At 45.8% G+C, this 20795-nt stretch overlaps 1 protein-coding gene across 1 annotated transcript in view; it reads right to left on the bottom strand.

Moving 5' to 3' along the window:
• The window catches only part of LOC310856125 (uncharacterized protein), a 79300-nt gene that overhangs the window by 46917 nt on the left and 11588 nt on the right, over positions 1-20795 (bottom strand). Inside the window, exons 6-18 of the mRNA XM_083761358.1 lie at positions 20469-20543; positions 19871-19921; positions 18413-18460; positions 15728-15826; positions 14800-14913; positions 13878-14102; positions 12434-12644; positions 11078-11179; positions 9854-9894; positions 7774-7874; positions 6143-6368; positions 3918-4004; positions 892-1108 (exon numbers count right to left, since the gene is read on the bottom strand). Of these exons, the coding sequence (XP_083617484.1) occupies positions 892-1108; positions 3918-4004; positions 6143-6368; positions 7774-7874; positions 9854-9894; positions 11078-11179; positions 12434-12644; positions 13878-14102; positions 14800-14913; positions 15728-15826; positions 18413-18460; positions 19871-19921; positions 20469-20543 (1597 nt within the window). The remainder of the gene's footprint in view (positions 1-891; positions 1109-3917; positions 4005-6142; positions 6369-7773; positions 7875-9853; positions 9895-11077; positions 11180-12433; positions 12645-13877; positions 14103-14799; positions 14914-15727; positions 15827-18412; positions 18461-19870; positions 19922-20468; positions 20544-20795) is intronic.

Here is a 20795-nt window from a genome sequence, read left to right as displayed (position 1 = left end):
GTCTCATAGGAAGGCTGTGGGCAGTTTAGAAATCGGCTTCCAGTGACATCATCATTAGGCAGATATTTTTTTAAACAAGATTTTTTTACAAAAACTTTTAGATTTTCATTATCGTGAGAACGATGGCTTCCATTTTCGCATTGCAACTTTTCAGAACTAGAAAGCCTACAGTTTCTATTAGCTTGTATTCCCCATCGATGATGTCACTGGAAGACGGTTTCCAAACTGCCCACAGCCCTCATATGAGACAGAGTAGGGAAAAAAATGCGCCATTTTTTCATGATTATTAGTGAGGACCTAGCCTCGGTACCAGGCTTTCATTTTTGTTGGTGCAAAAATGTAAAGCCTGGAGGAACGCATTGGCCGCTCTGGTCTAAAAGTGGGAGTCAACCCTTCCGGGTGGGCGTCGCTCCAAATGATGTGACGTAGCGCTGCACTAGGGGGAGAGGAGGGGCCAGGGGTGACGGACAGATCGATGAGATCCAATCAGGGCGTGCGCAAATCTGAGCCGCGACCCGCCCCTCTAGACCAGAAACCTAACACGTTAGCTCAGGCTAGTGAGGACCCATTATATGAAGATAGGTTGAAAAGTGGTGAAGTGGTCCTTTAACGACCCGTTTGTGACTAGGTGTACTATAGTGTAGCTTTGCATCTGTTGCATCTGCCCGTGTGAATGCAGCATAACGTTGTGGAAGGATACGAACGATACGAGCTTGTAGGTCTGCTATTTTTGAAAAAAATCGAAGAACGACTGACATTTTTTAGAATCTGATCTCAGGTCAGAATGGGTTCATCAGACCAGTGTGTGTCCCAGTGGAAACCTCGTATGAATCTGATCTCAGGTCAGAATGGGTTCAAACTTAAAACACATAATAACGTTGGATGACTCACTCCTCTTCTTGGGCAGCCAGGTGGTGTTGGGGGCGACGGGGGGAGCAGTCTGCCCCCTGCTGGCCGCTTCCTCCTCCTGCAGGATCTCCAGCGCCCCCTGGAGGTTGGAGGCCCTGAAGCTGCTGCCACCGCCGCCCTCCACTAGCGCCCTCTGCTGGCTGCTGGTGGACGCTGCAGGCCTCCTGGGGACTTTCCTGGCATACTGACCCAGCTCCTCCTGGAGCGAGGAGAGAGGAGAGAGAAGGGTACAGACGAGGACGGTTCATTTCATGACGATGCAAAGATACAGCCTACCGTTCTTTGTCAATGGGAGCCAGCGACATGACGATGCAAAGATGCAGCCTACCATTCTTTGTCAATGGGAGCCAGCGACATGACGATGCAAAGATGCAGCCTACCATTCTTTGTCAATGGGAGCCAGCGACATGACGATGCAAAGATGCAACCTACCGTTCTTTGTCAATGGGAGCCAGCGACATGACGATGCAACCTACCGTTCTTTGTCAATGGGAGCCAGCGACATGACGATGCAAAGATGCAACCTACCGTTCTTCGTCAATGGGAGCCAGCGACATGACGATGCAACCTACCGTTCTTTGTCAATGGGAGCCAGCAACATGACGATGCAAAGATACAGCCTACCGTTCTTTGTCAATGGGAGCCAGCGACATGACGATGCAACCTACCGTTCTTTGTCAATGGGAGCCAGCAACATGACGATGCAACCTACCGTTCTTTGTCAATGGGAGCCAGCAACATGACGATGCAAAGATGCAGCCTACCATTCTTTGTCAATGGGAGCCAGCGACATGACGATGCAAAGATGCAACCTACCATTCTTTGTCAATGGGAGCCAGCAACATGACGATGCAAAGATGCAGCCTACCATTCTTTGTCAATGGGAGCCAGCAACATGACGATGCAAAGATGCAGCCTACCATTCTTTGTCAATGGGAGCCAGCAACATGACGATGCAAAGATGCAGCCTACCGTTCTTTGTCAATGGGAGCCAGCGACATGACGATGCAACCTACCGTTCTTTGTCAATGGGAGCCAGCAACATGACGATGCAAAGATGCAGCCTACCATTCTTTGTCAATGGGAGCCAGCGACATGACGATGCAAAGATGCAACCTACCGTTCTTCGTCAATGGGAGCCAGCGACATGACGATGCAAAGATGCAGCCTACCGTTCTTTGTCAATGGGAGCCAGCGACATGACGATGCAAAGATGCAACCTACCGTTCTTTGTCAATGGGAGCCAGCGACATGACGATGCAAAGATGCAGCCTACCATTCTTTGTCAATGGGAGCCAGCGACATGACGATGCAAAGATGCAGCCTACCATTCTTTGTCAATGGGAGCCAGTGACATGACGATGCAAAGATGCAGCCTACCGTTCTTTGTCAATGGGAGCCAGCGACATGACGATGCAAAGATGCAGCCTACCGTTCTTCGTCAATGGGAGCCAGCGACATGACGATGCAAAGATGCAACCTACCATTCTTTGTCAATGGGAGCCAGTGACATGACGATGCAAAGATGCAACCTACCATTCTTTGTCAATGGGAGCCAGTGACATGACGATGCAACCTACCGTTCTTTGTCAATGGGAGCCAGCAACATGACGATGCAAAGATGCAGCCTACCATTCTTTGTCAATGGGAGCCAGCGACATGACGATGCAAAGATGCAACCTACCGTTCTTCGTCAATGGGAGCCAGCGACATGACGATGCAAAGATGCAGCCTACCGTTCTTCGTCAATGGGAGCCAGCGACATGACGATGCAAAGATGCAGCCTACCATTCTTTGTCAATGGGAGCCAGCGACATGACGATGCAAAGATACAGCCTACCGTTCTTTGTCAATGGGAGCCAGCGACATGACGATGCAAAGATGCAACCTACCATTCATTGTCAATGGGAGCCAGCGACATGACGATGCAAAGATGCAGCCTACCGTTCTTTGTCAATGGGAGCCAGCGACATGACGATGCAAAGATGCAACCTACCGTTCTTTGTCAATGGGAGCCAGCGACATGACGATGCAAAGATGCAGCCTACCGTTCTTTGTCAATGGGAGCCAGCGACATGACGATGCAAAGATGCAGCCTACCGTTCTTTGTCAATGGGAGCCAGCGACATGACGATGCAAAGATGCAACCTACCATTCATTGTCAATGGGAGCCAGCGACATGACGATGCAAAGATGCAGCCTACCGTTCTTTGTCAATGGGAGCCAGCGACATGACGATGCAAAGATGCAGCCTACCGTTCTTTGTCAATGGGAGCCAGCGACATGACGATGCAAAGATGCATGTAGCTGCTCCAAATGATACTTTATCCGTCTTTGCGTCTTCCCGTGTGAACGCAACATAAGACCAGGATCTATTTTACTGTAACCTAATGTAATGTCTCCTCTGACACCAGGATCTATTGTACTGTAACCTAATGTAATGTCTCCTCTGACACCAGGATCTATTGTACTGTAACCTAATGTAATGTCTCCTCTGACACCAGGATCTATTGTACTGTAACCTAATGTAATGTCTCCTCTGACACCAGGATCTATTGTACTGTAACCTAATGTAATGTCTCCTCTGACACAGAGTCTCCTACATGTCACTGAGTGTAGAAGACCACAGCCGAGGACATCTCTCTCTACCTCCCTACCCAAACAGACACAGCACCACTCTGCTGCCCTGTCCCGAAGGGAGGCCTGTGTGTGTGCGTGTGCGCGTGTGTGCGTGCGTCGTTGTAGGACACGCGCCGTTACGTTATCTAAAAAGGGCAAGGCCTATTCATGCTCCAGTTTTAGTTGATAAGGTGACCACCAAAACGGTGGTTAGCAAAAAAACAGAGAGGAGTTTGGGTGAGACGGCGAGTCGCTTACCACCGCGGCTCAGGGACGTCCTGTTGTAGTTTTGGGTGGTGGTCTTATCACCTAAAACTGGTGTATGAAGACTACATTTCCTGTAAATAATAACCAGTGTAAGAAGAGGTTGGCTGCTATAGTTAACGTACCAGGTAGTGCTTGGTGACGCCGGCCTCGTAGTGCAGACTCTCCACGTGGTGGGTCAACATGTGGACCTGGGTCAACAGCTGGACATGCTGCAGAGAGAGAGAGACAGACATCATTAGCCCATTCTGACCTGAGATCAGATTCATACGAGGTTTCCACTGGACACACACTGGTCTGATGAACCCATTCTGACCTGAGATCAGATTCTAGAAATGTCAGTCGCTCTTCGATTCTTCAAAAAATAGCAGACCTACAAGCTCGTATCGCGCCACTCGGTGGCGCGATACGAGCTTGTAGATCTGCTATTTTTAAATAGCTAAAGCATAACATGATGCTGACACCAAAATGGGTGCCCGGTCAGAATGGGTTAGACACGCTCACCCCCCCCGCACGCACGCACGACCGCCCGCACGACATGCTCAAGTGAAGTTCAACGGTGTGGACCTCGTCAACAGCCAATAGGCGTGCTCTAGCTTTAGTCGTCATAGCTTAGGTTTTATTTACTTTTCCGCCAGTGGGGGGAAAAAAAAAGGTAGTGGACATTCTCGTTTTTTTTTCTCATAGCTTCAGTCGAGGAAATCACCGCTGTTCAGAGTTCAGGGGTCACCAACATGTCCGCACACGGACTTAATGTGTCCGTGGCAAAGACTTGGTCTTGTAATTTTTTATTATAATGTTCTTATTTTGATCATAACATGGAACGTTAAAGGGCACGGTGGCACAGTTGGTAGTGCTGTCGCCTCACAGCTAGAAGGTCCTGGGTTCGATTCCCACTGGAGACGCTGTGGGTGCTGGCGGTAAGTTTCCTCCTCCGCGTCATCAGTGCCCATACCCGAAGGCGAGGTTGGCGAAAGGGCCTTTCTGTGTGGAGTTGGCATGTTCTCCCCGTGTCCCCTAGGGTAGGTACCCTCACATGTTCTCCCCGTGTCCCCTAGGGGAGGTACCCTCACATGTTCTCCCCGTGTCCCCTAGGGGAGGTACCCTCACATGTTCTCCCCGTGTCCCCTAGGGGAGGTACCCTCACAAAAAACATGCAGTAATCCTGGTCTCTAAACTTTTGTTTTTCTTCAACCAAGGAGTGTTAATTTCTTTAATTTGCTGCTTTCTTTCGTTTTAGGGATTTTAGCTGTTTTTGCCAGGGGGCGGGGGAATTTGAGCATGGGGCTAAATAGGTTTGTTTTTTGGCAAAATTGTATAGCGAATATTGTTTTATTTATTTACTATAGTCCTACTAGACCCCAAGAAAAAACAGCAAAAATCCCTTGGACGATGCAAAAACGCTAATCCACGCCTTTGTTTTTTCTCGGCTTGATTACTGCAATGCACTTCTTTCAGGACTGCCTAAGAAAACAACTGACAGATTACAACATGTCCAAAATGCAGCAGCCAGAGTTTTAACTAGAACTAAGATGAGAGAACATATTACTCCAGTTTTGGCATCACTGCACTGGCTTCCGGTTGTTTTTAGGATTGATTTTAAAATTATTTTACTTGTCTATAAAGCTCTCAATGGTCTCGCACCTTCCTACCTACATGACTGCCTGCCTAAATATGTCCCAAACCGCCCGCTAAGGTCTTCCACTGCTGGCCTGCTCGCTTTGCCCTAAAAAAATGGCAACTAAAAAATACGGGGAAGCAGCTTTTTGCTTCTACGGGCCGTCGGCATGGAACAAGCTCCCACTGTACCTTCGTCAGGCAGCCTCTGTAGACATTTTTAAAGCTCAGCTCAAGACCCACTTCTACAACATTGCTTTTAATTGATCTTTTATTTTTTATTTTTTTTATTATTATTATTATTATTTTTTGTTATTCATGACCTGCAATACTGCTTGTTTTTTTAATGTCGTTGCCTTGCTTTTCTTTTATTCTCCATTGTTCTGTAAAGCACTTTGAGCTGCATTTCATGTCATGAAAGGTGCTATACAAATAAAGTTTTATTATTATTATTATTATTATTATTATTAAAGCAGCAAATGAAAAAAACATTATACTTAACAACTTAAAAAAAGTCCGCCACATGCCAACAATGGCGGACGGCCTCCTGCCTGCCGCTTGGTTACCTGTTGGACCTGCTGTAGGGTGGCGGTGCGGGGCGGGGCCTTGGGGGCGGGGCCTTACCTGTTGGACCTGCTGTAGGGTGGCGGGGCGGGGCCTTGGGGGCGGTGCCTTGGGGGCGGGGCCTTGGGGGTGGGGCCTTGGGGGCGGGGCCTTGGGGGCGGGGCCTTACCTGTTGGACCTGCTGCTGCAGCCGTAGCTTCTGGGCGCGGTCCAGTAGCAGGGTGGCGGGGGGCCGCGTCACCACCGTGGTGCGGTGCGGGGGAGGCGGGGGGGCCTTGGGGGCGGGGCCGTGGCCCGGCGTGGCCAGCAGCGCTCTCTTCTGCTGCGCGGCCTCGTACTGCTGGCGCACCACGCGCCGCCGCTCCGTTAGCATCACGGCTAGCGGCGCGTCGAAGCTGTAGCGTGTGTGAGAGAGTGGAGGAGGTAAAATCAAGTTAGGTTTCCCCCTCCTTAGAGAGACAAACAATTTACAATTTAGGCATTTAGCAGATGCTATTAATCCAGAGCGACTTACATTAAGCAAGAACAAAAAGCATGGGAATACATCACAAAAAAAGCATTTATCATGAAACATGTGTAAGCTAAAAAAGTAACAGTGGAATATCTATATAATTAAACTATACATATAAACTATACATATATACTACTATGCTATACATATGTACTATGGCGTGCTATGACTATATACAATGCAATTATTGTGCTGTCTACATAACATACTATAAGTCTGTATCAAATGCTATCCAAGTCTACAGAAATACAATCGGTTCAAAGGGGATCCTTGACATGGGCTATAGTATACGTTCAAGGGGGTCCTTGACATGACAAGACATTGAGCAGCAGTACTGATATAGCAAACTGTTGGAATTTAAATGTCATTTTTATAATCGCTTAAAGGACCACTTCACCACTTTTCAACCCGTCTTCATATAATAGGTCCTCACTAATAATCATGATAAAAATGGCACAATATTTTTCGACTCAGTCCGTGTCTCATAGGAGGGCTGTGGGCACTTCAGAAACCCGTCCACATCACCGTTAGGAAGATGTTTTTTATTAATGTATCTTATTATCGTGAGAACGATGGCTTTTATTTTCACATTTTTCACATGACTAGAAAGCCTGCATTTTCTATTAGCTTGGATTCCCCATCGATGATGTCACTGGTGGACGGGTTTCTGAACTGCCCACAGCCCTCTTATGAGTAGAAAACAATGTTGTGCCATTTTATCATGATAATTAGTGAGGACCTATTATATGAAGATAGGTTGAAAAGTGGTCCTTTAATGGTAGCACTTGCCCTAGCCTCGACGACCTTACAGGCATATGCAAAGCCTCAACTTTTATGTAGACATAGAATAGCACTCTATAGTGCTATGAGTATCATAGTTTCATTGTACAGATATTCTACTGTTGGACAGATGTCAGCTTGCTTATGATGATTCTAGATAACAATTTAAATGTATTTGATGCATTGCCATGTGTTGTTCTTGCTTACTGTAAGTCCCTCTGGATTAAGAGTCGTCTTGTAAATTGCTAAGAGCACGATCTACTGTACAGTATATGAGATGAGGTGTAATGTAATGTCTCCTCTGACACAGAGTCTCTCCTACATGTCACTGAGTGTAGAAGACCACAGCCGAGGACATCTCTCTCTACCTCCCTACCCAAACAGACACAGCACCACTCTGCTGCCCTGTCCCGAAGGGAGGCCTGTCTGTGTGTGCGTGTGCGTGTGTGTGTGTGTGTGTGTGTGTGTGTGTGTGTGTGTGTGTGTGTGTGCATGTGCGTGGTCAGTACCGCAGAGCTTGGGGGACATTGTATTTGGGTACAAGTTGCTGTGAATCCTCCTCCTCCTCCTCCTCTCCCTCCACCTCCTCAACAACCACCTCATCCTGGAACTGAACAACACATAGTGTATTACAGGACACATTATATAAGACATTACTAGATCCCCTACAATGTATCTTGGGCTTACACCCAACGACACCTGAATTTAATAGATTTAAGAGAATCCTGACTATCCTATTGTACTGTGCTAGGTTGTCAATACTACAATGTTGGATTGGGGATGTTGTTCCATCTGTATGGAGTTGGCTCCATAATGTTCTACCACTGCTCCCACTAGAACGGCTCACACACGTTCTCCAAGGAGACATGGATGGATTCTTCTTGGTTTGGGGCCCAGTTGTGGAATACATGGGAGGAGAATACGCAGAGATATTATCTAGAGGTTTGGCAAATTAATTAAGGAACCATTCATGTTAACAACAAAGGTTTTATGATTTCGAAGACTACATGAATAATTATATATATTTATATTATATATAAGTAGTAAGAAGAAGATGATGTATGGACGTATGTATGTATAATGTATGTAGGTATGTCGGTTAGTCTGTCTATGTATATGTGAGGCATGTATCAGTTTTTTGCAAAAATGAAAAATAAAATGATTGAAAGAAAGACATTATTTGCCTCATTTCTTGAAAAGGCCCGGGTCAATGAGGACGTAAAAATCCATGTAAAATGGCATCGTCTTATTTGTTCAAATAATGTACGTGTTAATTTAGGTTGTGTATGTACTGTAATAAGGTAAGACGTAATATCAACAGGAAGGACTGTAATGTCAGTTATGTATTTTTTTTTATTATTTTTTTAATGCTATACAGAAGTCTGGAACTACTGCCGAAAACCGAGCAAGGAAGCTGGCATTTCTGTTCACGGAAATGTATATTTCAAATATCTTTACATTATTTTTTATATATTCATTTCTGCTAAACAGCAATCTATATATGCTTATAAGATTTCGATTTATATTAGGATGAATTTGCGCGACTGAAAAGACGAAACGGAAGTGGGGAAGGAGGCTTCACTTCCACTTTATATTGTACTGGTGATCAGAGCTTCCGTTGCTCCAGACTGTACGACGGAAGCATTTATATTTTACTGGTGATCAGAGCTTCCGTTGCTCCAGACTGTGTGACTGAAGCATTTATATTGTACTGGTGATCAGAGCTTCCGTTGCTCCAGACTGTGTGACGGAAGCATTTATATTTTACTGGTGATCAGAGCTTCCGTTGCTCCAGACTGTATGACGGAAGCATTTATATTTTACTGGTGATCAGAGCTTCCGTTGCTCCAGACTGTGTGACGGAAGCATTTATATTTTACTGGTGATCAGAGCTTCCGTTGCTCCAGACTGTATGACGGAAGCATTTATATTTTACTGGTGATCAGAGCTTCCGTTGCTCCAGACTGTATGACGGAAGCATTTATATTTTACTGGTGATCAGAGCTTCCGTTGCTCCAGACTGTACGACGGAAGCATTTATATTTTACTGGTGATCAGAGCTTCCGTTGCTCCAGACTGTACGACGGAAGCATTTATATTTTACTGGTGATCAGAGCTTCCGTTGCTCCAGACTGTGTGACTGAAGCATTTATATTTTACTGGTGATCAGAGCTTCCGTTGCTCCAGACTGTATGACGGAAGCGTTTATATTTTACTGGTGATCAGAGCTTCCGTTGCTCCAGACTGTATGACGGAAGCATTTATATTTTACTGGTGATCAGAGCTTCCGTTGCTCCAGACTGTATGACGGAAGCATTTATATTTTACTGGTGATCAGAGCTTCCGTTGCTCCAGACTGTGTGGCGGAAGCATTTATATTTTACTGGTGATCAGAGCTTCCGTTGCTCCAGACTGTGTGATGGATCAGAGCTTCCGTTGCTCCAGACTGTGTGATGGATCAGAGCTTCCGTTGCTCCAGACTGTGTGATGGATCAGAGCTTCTGTTGCTCCAGACTGTGTGACTGAAGCATTTGTAAATTGCAGAAGGCAACAGTCTGACAACGCAAGACTACCCACAATGCAACTCACCGTGTCAAAGAGTTCTTCCAGCAGTTGATTCACTTCCTTTTCTGGAAAAAAAAAAGCAGAATGTTATTAAGACGAATAACAACAACACTGATGTTAATATTAAAACAACTCCGCACCGCGCTGTGACTTGAACTAAGGGTGCGTTTTTAGGGTGCTGGGCGATCACGTCACAGTGTGGCTTATTTACGAATGATCCGTTAAAATTAAAACCGGTCGTTTTAACCAGTTAACACATGGGCCAAGGTATATGATGAACACTTCTGTACTGTACTAAATGCTTGCCTTAGCTTGCCCCCCGAGAGAGAGAGAGAGAGAGAGAGAGAGAGAGAGAGAGAGAGAGAGAGAGAGAGAGAGAGAGAGAACTAACCTTTTTCTCAAATTGTGAGAGCACATGCTGCTCACATCAATGTAGGCTCGCGCCCGTTGTCTTTCTGTATCGTGGTTCCCTCACTCAAGAAAAGGGTAGAGAAAAGGGTAGATCGCTCACCGTTTGGGGGCTTTGCACCGCGGCCCCCAAACGGTGAGCGATCTACCCTTTTCACCACAACGCATTGGAACGGGGATCATCGTAAAGCCGTCTCTCTCTGTGTGTGTGTGTGTGTTTGCGTGCGTGCGTGCCGCGATGAGAGCACGTGCTGCTCATATCAAAGGCTTGCAAGTTGCGCCCGTTGTCTTTCTGTATCGTGTGTGTGTGTGTGTGTGTGTGTGTGTGTGTGTGTGTGTGTGTGTGTGTGTGTGTGTGTGTGTGTGTAAACCTGACTGAGGTAGAGTCAGAGAAGGGAACGCAAGCAGCGCGAATAAGAGAAGGAAAATCATTTTGTCTGTTGTGTGATTGGCTTGTTGGTCAAGGTTGGTCAAGGAGAGGGACAGCACAACAAGGGAGATGGACATAACTTCTGACAGGAATGCACTAGAAACTTACTTTTTTTGACATGCTCGTATCACATTCTCGCCGAGATATATTTTCGAGTTAATAAAAAAAAAAATATATATTTATTTTTATAAAAAAAAAAAAAAAAAAAAAACGAATGGTTCAATTAATTAAGATTCGAGTGCCAACCCTAATGAGCGAACATTCGAACCTTGAATGTTTGGGGACAGCCTTAGTGTGTGTGTGTGTGTGCGTGCGTGCGTGCGCGTGTGCGTGCATGCGTGCGCGTGTGCGTGTGCGTGTGCGTGTGTGTGTGTGTGTGTGTGTGTGCGTGTGTGTGTGTGTGTGCGTACTGGTGATGCGGACGGCGCGGTCCGTCCTGTAGTCCTCCTTGTCCGGTTCGTCTACTTCCTCCAGGAAGTTGTACTCTGGGTCGTCGTCATCGTCACCTTCCTCTGAAAACACACACGTTGTTACTTAGTTAGGCAGTCCCTACAGCCAGTGTGTGTGTGTGTATATACATTCGTTGAGTCTCTGCAGCCAGTGTGTGTGTTAGTGTTGTGTTAAAATATCGATATATCGATAGATATCGATTCTGAAAAATTCAAACGGTTCAATATGACTTTTCCATAGTATCGATACTGGCCCACTCCGTCCTCCCGTTGGTTGAGATCAGGGGGGCAGTCAGACAGATATTTTGTGAAGCCTGAAACTCCTGAAAGTTCATATCATGGCCTGTTGTGACGCTGTCACTGGACCCAGAAAAACCCATAGCCCCATAGAAGTCCATGTATTTGGGCCCAACTTCACCTAGACTGTATTACCTTAATAAACATGGTCATGAATACTTTCTGCTTCCAGTCACTAGTTTAAAGTCTCATTTCTAATGTCATAATATTCTTTTTGGAAAATTATGGTCCCATTTATAAAAGAAATGACCATAAAGTCGCGTATGTTCTGAGGGGCGTGGCTACCGTTACAGTCTATGATCGGGAGTCCCCACCCACTCGAGTCAAAATAAAAACCAACGGAGAAGAAGGGGGGAAGTCCCGCCTCGTTGTCTGGGCAGCCAATGGCCAGCTGGGCCCAAACGGAGCCAGCCAATGGCCAGCTGGGCCCAAACGGATCTAGAAAGATGGCGACTTACAGTGCAGGAATAACAGGCTTCATTTTACGTCCATGTTAGACCCGGGGAACGCTTTGTCCATATTTTTCTATGGTTGAGACATGCACACACAAAGAGTACAGCCCCCTCCCTTCTGAGCCTTGAGGGAGGGGAGGGGCCGCCCTCCTCCTGACTCTCAGACAGAGCGCACAACGCAGCACTCTGACAGTACACTGTGTAGTTCTGTGACAAGTTCCGTCTCCCTGCGGTGTTAACTTCTTTGACGTAGCTGGTCGCTCGTATTGCTTTATGTAAGATAAAGAATCCGAATACACGGAGAGCTAAAGAGGACAGTTGCCAAAGCCCGCATACAATTACATCCTACTTGTTGCTGTCATAGCGATAAGCTAACTAGCTAAAGCTATCAACAGTAAACACAATATAGCTATAGGCTAGCAAGCTAACGTTGCAATCGGTTGCTGTGTGTGTGTGTGTGTGTGTGTGTGTGTGTGTGTGTGTGTGGATACCGTCGTTGTCAAAGGCCATGAGGCCCTGCAGCCAGCGGCTCCAGTGTGTGTGTGTGTGTGTGTGTGTGTGTGCATACCGTCGTTGTCGAAGGCCATGAGGCCCTGCAGCCAGCGGCTCCAGTGCCGGTCCTCCTCCAGCACCGTGGGGACCACCTCGTCGTACATGTCGGGCGTGATGTCGGGGGCCCGTAGCTCCGCCTCCAGCAGGCCCAGGGGCACGTCGCGCAGCGGTCGCTTGGAGCGCGTCCGCAGCGCCACCAGGCCGCTGGCGTCCACCTCGTTCAGGCCCTAAGGTAAACAAAGGGGGGGGTTAAAGTACATTGCAATTTTGTCTGGGCGATATGGAAAAATCACACCCGTGCAACTCCCTCCCCCACACCCCCAGGCAGTGGTGGCCGAACGGTTAGCGGAGCGGTCTTGATATCGTGAAGGTCGCTATAGTTCGTATCCCCGGACCGGCACGTTAAAATTACCACCGCTGAAGTGCCCTTGGACAAGGCATTGAACCCCTACCATGAAATGTTCTATGAGCAGGGCCTGGCTGTAAACAAGTTCTTGAGCTTATAGTCCAGTTACCCTGTTTAGACAATATGTCTAAACTGAATGATTGGATGAATGACAGTCCTTGAGCTCTGTGGGATTACAGAGCATACTGAGGAGGTGTTTGTTCAGCCTCTTCTGGAAGGCGTGAACACTGCTAGATGTAATGTCTCCAACAACCACCGGGGGGGAAGGCTGTTCCATGTCCTTATAGCAGAGTGAAGGCGTGAACACTGCTAGATGTAATGTCTCCAACAACCACCGGGGGAAGGCTGTTCCATGTCCTTATAGCAGAGTGAAGGCGTGAACACTGCTAGATGTAATGTCTCCAACAACCACCGGGGGAGAAGGCTGTTCCATGTCCTTATAGCAGAGTGAAGGCGTGAACACTGCTAGATGTAATGTCTCCAACAACCACCGGGGGAAGGCTGTTCCATGTCCTTATAGCAGAGTGAAGGCGTGAACACTGCTAGATGTAATGTCTCCAACAACCACCGGGGGAGAAGGCTGTTCCATGTCCTTATAGCAGAGTGAAGGCGTGAACACTGCTAGATGTAATGTCTCCAACAACCACAGGGGAAGGAAGGCTGTTCCATGTCCTTATAGCAGAGTGAAGGCGTGAACACTGCTAGATGTTAATGTCTCCAACAACCACAGGGGGAGAAGGCTGTTCCATGTCCTTATAGCAGAGTGAAGGCGTGAACACTGCTAGATGTTAATGTCTCCAACAACCACAGGGGGAGAAGGCTGTTCCATGTCCTTATAGCAGAGTGAAGGCGTGAACACTGCTAGATGTTAATGTCTCCAACAACCACAGGGGGAGAAGGCTGTTCCATGTCCTTATAGCAGAGTGGAGAAAGCTCCCGTCAAGGCATTTGGTGTTTGACTTGGGGGTTTCCAGGGCGTGGCTTGGTAGTACTCTCCGGGTGAACAGTGAGCACACATGTGTGCACATGTGCGTGCGTGCGTGCGTGCACGTACCTGGTAGGAGGGACAGTCGTGGCTGAAGCTCAGCTCCTCCTCCACGGCACACAGCCTCTCCAGGAAGGAGGTGTCCGTGGGCCCCGAGTGGAGCAGGAGGTGCTGCGGAGACGCTGCAGGCGTGCTGGAGGAACAACAGAAGGCAGGAGGAGGAGGAGGAAGTGGAGGTGGAGCCGTGGGGTCTGCAGCCTCCGCACGCTGCAGCTGTCTGGAGCATCTGGCTCTCTGCAGGGGAGAGAGAGAGAGAGAGAGAGACGGAACACATCGGGAGGGTCAGACACACACACACACACACACACACACACTGCAACACACTAGGGGTGCAGCTACGCCCCCAGTAAGGCTATGCGTAAGCCCGGACCTCAAAATTGAGGTCCGGACTGCAGCTGTAGCTGTTCCAGTGCACTGTGAGTGAGTGAGTGAGTGAGTGAGTGAGTGAGTGGTACCTTTGGGGCACAGTGGGTGTGTTCCAGTGCACTGTGAGTGAGTGGGTGAGTGAGTGAGTGAGTGGTACCTTTGGGGCACAGTGGGTGTGTTCCAGTGCACTGTGAGTGAGTGAGTGGTACCTTTGGGGCACAGTGGGTGTGTTCCAGTGCACTGTGAGTGAGTGGTACCTTTGGGGCACAGTGGGTGTGTTCCAGTGCACTGTGAGTGAGTGAGTGGTACCTTTGGGGCACAGTGGGTGTGTTCCAGTGCACTGTGAGTGAGTGAGTGGTACCTTTGGGGCACAGTGGGTGTGTTCCAGTGCACTGTGAGTGAGTGAGTGAGTGAGTGAGTGAGTGAGTGAGTGAGTGAGTGAGTGAGTGAGTGAGTGGTACCTTTGGGGCACAGTGGGTGTGTTCCAGTGCACTGTGAGTGAGTGAGTGGTACCTTTGGGGCACAGTGGGTGTGTTCCAGTGCACTGTGAGTGAGTGAGTGGTACCTTTGGGGCACAGTGGGTGTGTTCCAGGGGACTGTCATCAGGGGGATGATGTCTGGACGTGCCTCTGGGCACTCTGGGGGACGACCCCAAGCTGTCCACGTCGCTGAGAAACGACTGCGCACGCACACACACACACACACACACACACACACACACACGATTACAAATGTATTAAATAAATAGTTATTTTTTCTTTGCCGATATCCGCCATCCCGCTATTGTCCAAGTCCTAATTTCCGAAAGCGATACAGAGATGCGGTCGTGGAATTAACACATTATGCATAATTTTATCGTGTGATTCATTCATAAATGTTAAGGTTTTCCAAATGAAAACAAACATCATCATCATCATACGTTTTAATTAATTAAAACCGATAAATTAAAAACATCATCGTACACGGATGTTATGTGGAAAGTTACTTTCTGGCCTCGTCCTATCCGATTGCATTAATAAACGACAACCAAGGACGTTAAAACCGTGAGCTTGTAGATCTGCTATTTTCAGCATGCAATTATATGTATTTGTCCGCTGACCCCCATCTGAAAATGTTGTTCCAGGGACCCCCCCCATGAGCAAAGATTTGAGTTGAAAATGTTCGCTCTGAAAGAATATATATATATATATTCAAAGATTGCGGCACATTTTCACGACTTAAAAAAAATAGCAGACCTAGAAGCTCATAACGCAGCACCGAGTTTACAAAATAGCGGAAATAGTTGATCTACAAGCTACTAAATATGCTATTTCTGCTAAAAAAAAAATTAACATTTCAAACATCTTTCAATATGGAAACGATTGACGATTATGCAAAAAAAAAATGCCGATCATCTCCAATAATTGTGATGATGTAATAATTGCGATGATGTAATAATTGCGATGATGTAATAATTGCGATGATGTAATAATGGCGACGGGCCGATCCTTTACCTCCTCTGCCGTCTCGTCGTCCTCGTCCTCGTCTGGGCAGTACTCTTCATCCGACGAATCCTCCTCTTCCTCCAGAGGGATGTCGACGAACTGAGGGGCCTGGAGGGAGGGCGGGAGGGGTGCAAGCATATGTTTTAAACAGCCATTACATACCATATGTATCACGATGCATGGTTGACGACGATATCAGCTACTTAACCCATTCTGACCTGAGATCAGATTCTAAAAATGTCTTCTACATCCTGACAGCTTTATGAAAAAGCTATGTTTCTATGTCAGTGGTTCTTCGATTTTTCAAAAACAGCAGACCTACAAGAATAGCTGTGTGCATGTCAGGATGAGAACAATAGATGTGTTCATGTCAGGATGATGATAACAATAGATGTGTTCATGTCAGGATAAGAACAATAGATGTGTTCATGTCAGGATGAGAACAATAGATGTGTTCATGTCAGGATGAGAACAATAGATGTGTTCATGTCAGGATGATAACAATAGCTGTGTTCATGTCAGGATGAGAACAATAGATGTGTTCATGTCAGGATGAGAACAATAGCTGTGTTCATGTCAGGATGAGAACAATAGATGTGTTCATGTCAGGATGAGAACAATAGCTGTGTGCATGTCAGGATGAGAACAATAGATGTGTTCATGTCAGGATGAGAACAATAGATGTGTTCATGTCAGGATGAGAACAATAGATGTGTTCATGTCAGGATGAGAACAATAGCTGTGTTCATGTCAGGATGAGAACAATAGATGTGTTCATGTCAGGATGAGAACAATAGATGTGTTCATGTCAGGATGAGAACAATAGATGTGTTCATGTCAGGATGAGAACAATAGATGTGTTCATGTCAGGATGAGAACAATAGATGTGTTCATGTCAGGATGAGAACAATAGATGTGTTCATGTCAGGATGAGAACAATAGATGTGTTCATGTCAGGATGAGAACAATAGATGTGTTCATGTCAGGATGAGAACAATAGATGTGTTCATGTCAGGATGAGAACAATAGATGTGTTCATGTCAGGATGAGAACAATAGATGTGTTCATGTCAGGATGAGAACAATAGCTGTGTTCATGTCAGGATGAGAACAATAGATGTGTTCATGTCAGGATGAGAACAATAGATGTGTTCATGTCAGGATGAGAACAATAGATGTGTTCATGTCAGGATGATGATAACAATAGCTGTGTTCATGTCAGGATGAGAACAATAGATGTGTTCATGTCAGGATGAGAACAATAGATGTGTTCATGTCAGGATGAGAACAATAGATGTGTTCATGTCAGGATGAGAACAATAGATGTGTTCATGTCAGGATGAGAACAATAGATGTGTTCATGTCAGGATGATAACAATAGCTGTGTTCATGTCAGGATGAGAACAATAGATGTGTTCATGTCAGGATGAGAACAATAGATGTGTTCATGTCAGGATGATGAAAACAATAGCTGTGTTCATGTCAGGATGATGAGAACAATAGATGTGTTCATGTCGGGATGAGAACAATAGATGTGTTCATGTCGGGATGAGAACAATAGATGTGTTCATGTCAGGATGAGAACAATAGATGTGTTCATGTCAGGATGAGAACAATAGATGTGTTCATGTCAGGATGAGAACAATAGATGTGTTCATGTCAGGATGAGAACAATAGATGTGTTCATGTCAGGATGAGAACAATAGATGTGTTCATGTCAGGATGAGAACAATAGATGTGTTCATGTCAGGATGAGAACAATAGATGTGTTCATGTCAGGATGAGAACAATAGATGTGTTCATGTCAGGATGAGAACAATAGATGTGTTCATGTCAGGATGAGAACAATAGATGTGTTCATGTCAGGATGAGAACAATAGATGTGTTCATGTCAGGATGAGAACAATAGATGTGTTCATGTCAGGATGAGAACAATAGATGTGTTCATGTCAGGATGAGAACAATAGATGTGTTCATGTCAGGATGAGAACAATAGATGTGTTCATGTCAGGATGAGAACAATAGATGTGTTCATGTCAGGATGAGAACAATAGATGTGTTCATGTCAGGATGAGAACAATAGATGTGTTCATGTCAGGATGAGAACAATAGATGTGTTCATGTCAGGATGAGAACAATAGATGTGTTCATGTCAGGATGAGAACAATAGATGTGTTCATGTCAGGATGAGAACAATAGATGTGTTCATGTCAGGATGAGAACAATAGATGTGTTCATGTCAGGATGAGAACAATAGATGTGTTCATGTCAGGATGAGAACAATAGATGTGTTCATGTCAGGATGAGAACAATAGATGTGTTCATGTCAGGATGAGAACAATAGATGTGTTCATGTCAGGATGAGAACAATAGATGTGTTCATGTCAGGATGAAAACAATAGATGTGTTCATGTCAGGATGAGAACAATAGATGTGTTCATGTCAGGATGAGAACAATAGATGTGTTCATGTCAGGATGAGAACAATAGATGTGTGCATGTCAGGATGATGATAACAATAGATGTGTTCATGTCAGGATGAGAACAATAGATGTGTTCATGTCAGGATGAGGAGAACAATAGATGTGTTCATGTCAGGATGAGAACAATAGATGTGTTCATGTCAGGATGAGAACAATAGATGTGTTCATGTCAGGATGAGAACAATAGATTAATGTCAGGATGAGGAGACAAACCTTGGCGAGCGCTCCTCTGATGGGTGACAGGTTGAGGTTGAGGACAGACTGCATGCCCGACACAGGAAGCCGAGAGAGAGGTCACAATGTCAGCGGCACGTTTCACTTCCAGGTCAGATCTGTATGATTTTAGCCCCCTTTATACTTAAAAAGGACTTATTTGTATAATTATGTTATATTGATTACATGCCCCATGAAGGCTTGAATCCATGGAGATTGTAAACATTTTTTCTCCATGATTTTGTAACCCATTTTTTTCACCTGGTGCCAATTTCCTGAACTCTAATCCTGGGCGCTACTCTCCCTCTGCTAACCTGGGGAGAGCAACGGACTGACCTCATGCTTCCTTCTATGCATGAGGAGTGCAAGCCACTTCTTATCACCCGACGGAGGGGTTTCCCCGGTTTGACGTATCGTGTGGAAGGGAAGGAACACGTTATTCCAACCAGTTCCTCTCCCCTCCATCAGGCGACCCGGCTGGCCAGGGGGAGGCAGTATAGAGACCAGGATTACTGCATGTTTTTTTTTAAGGGGACACGGGGAGAACATGCAAACTCCACACAGAAAGGCCCTTTCGCCAACCCTACCTATAGGGTATGGGCGCTGATGCCGCTCATCAAGTTAATGGCTCAGGAATGAGACTAGAAAATAAAAATAATGTCCATGGATTCAAGGCTTTTGCAATAGACAGAAAATAAGTCATTTTTGTGGGTGACCTGCTCCTTTGACATGCACCCTATAGGCAGGTAGATGGGATTTCAACAGAGGAGCACAAAAACACATAATGTAGCAAAGATGCACTAAAGATGGTCAGACACAGGGGGCGATGGGGGGGTGGGGTGGATCCGACATGTGAATGCAATGTATGATCTGCAAAAAATATTGATCTGCACACAGGTACAAAAACGATAAATATTTTTGTAGAAACAGAAATAACCTTTTGTGAACGTCAGGTAGGATATTACTAGCAGAATAGAGGGTATGCGCGTGACATCATCATCATACCCGGAAGTTATGCGGGAACGCCTACTGACTGAGTTTTTAAAAAAACTACTTTCTGGCCTTGACAGCTAATACATAACACAGAGACGTTTTATCTGATTGCATGAAACGAACCCATTCAGGCGTCGAAATTAAAAAAGAAATGTTTTCTAAATCATGACAACTTTCGGAAAGATTTGAGGCACATTTTAACGATTTTTCAAAAATAGCTAGACCTACAAGCTATGAGCTTTTAGATCTGCTATTTTTCAATAGCTAAATTATAACATAATGTTTAAAACACCAAAAGGGGTTCCCGCCCAAAATGGGTTAAACAAAGTTAAACTCACTTCGCCACTCGACCTGCCATTCACTTTATGCATGTGCATACCCTCTATACTCAAACGACTTATAGAAAATAATGATATAATAACAACACTATTGATAATTAACTAAATATATATAAGAGAGACAAACCTCCCCCTGCGCCACCACTTGTCTGAGTCTGGACCGGGTCATCTTGGGTTCCTGTGAGAGAGATACCGTCATTCAATTCATTCATATTAAAACAGTTTGACTGTTTTACACGCTTAACCCGCATTTTAATCAACCCCCCTTCACTGCCGAGATTGTTGTATTACCTTTAGAGCATACGCAGAATTATTTGGGCTTTTAATCCGCGAAAATAGAGCGAAAAAAGCTTCCCCCGTTTGTTATGAACGACCGCACCACCCGCCATCTTGGTACACCCGGAAGACGCAGCACAGGAGCCTCCTCCATGAGGCGTTGAACCCCATTCGTTTGCATTGGCCTCAATTTCCCAGAAGCCCTAGCAGCCCACAGCATGTGACGATTTCCGGTTTCGTCATCAAAACAAATGCATCTACTCTCTTTCTCCGCGGCGAAGACGGATTTTCTTTATTTATTACATTACGGCGGATTAAACACATAAAACAAAAGGCGGTATTAGCGGGGTTGGCAGCGACATTAACCTGGAGTAATCCATTCCCGGCACAGAAACTGTTAAAACATTTGATCTATTCCCTTCAGAAAAACAAAAGCTGGCGACACTCACAAACAGCGGCAGGTCCTTTGTCTCTCTGATGGCAGCTTTCATCATGGCCACCACATGTTCGTTGGTGATGACCTCCTGAAGGAGAGAGAGAGAGGTGACAAGTCTACCGTCAGATGTGTTCATATCCCAGGGAAAAACAGATACTCTGGAGGTTCATTCACTAATCATTGTTCCATTTATGTGTATTAAAAGGGATAGTTCAGATTTTTTGAACTTAAGTTGTATGAAATACTTGCCATTAATATAGTGGTTGCAACTGTATTAATTGATTGCCCGAGTCCCGTGGTGGGAGTTCTGCTCTGGTTTTTGTTGAAATATCAAGTAGTT

This window comes from Protomyctophum parallelum (genome assembly GCF_964188405.1).
Source record: "Protomyctophum parallelum genome assembly, chromosome: 3".
Taxonomy (NCBI): domain Eukaryota; kingdom Metazoa; phylum Chordata; class Actinopteri; order Myctophiformes; family Myctophidae; genus Protomyctophum; species Protomyctophum parallelum.
This window is presented reverse-complemented; position numbering and strand designations above follow the sequence as displayed.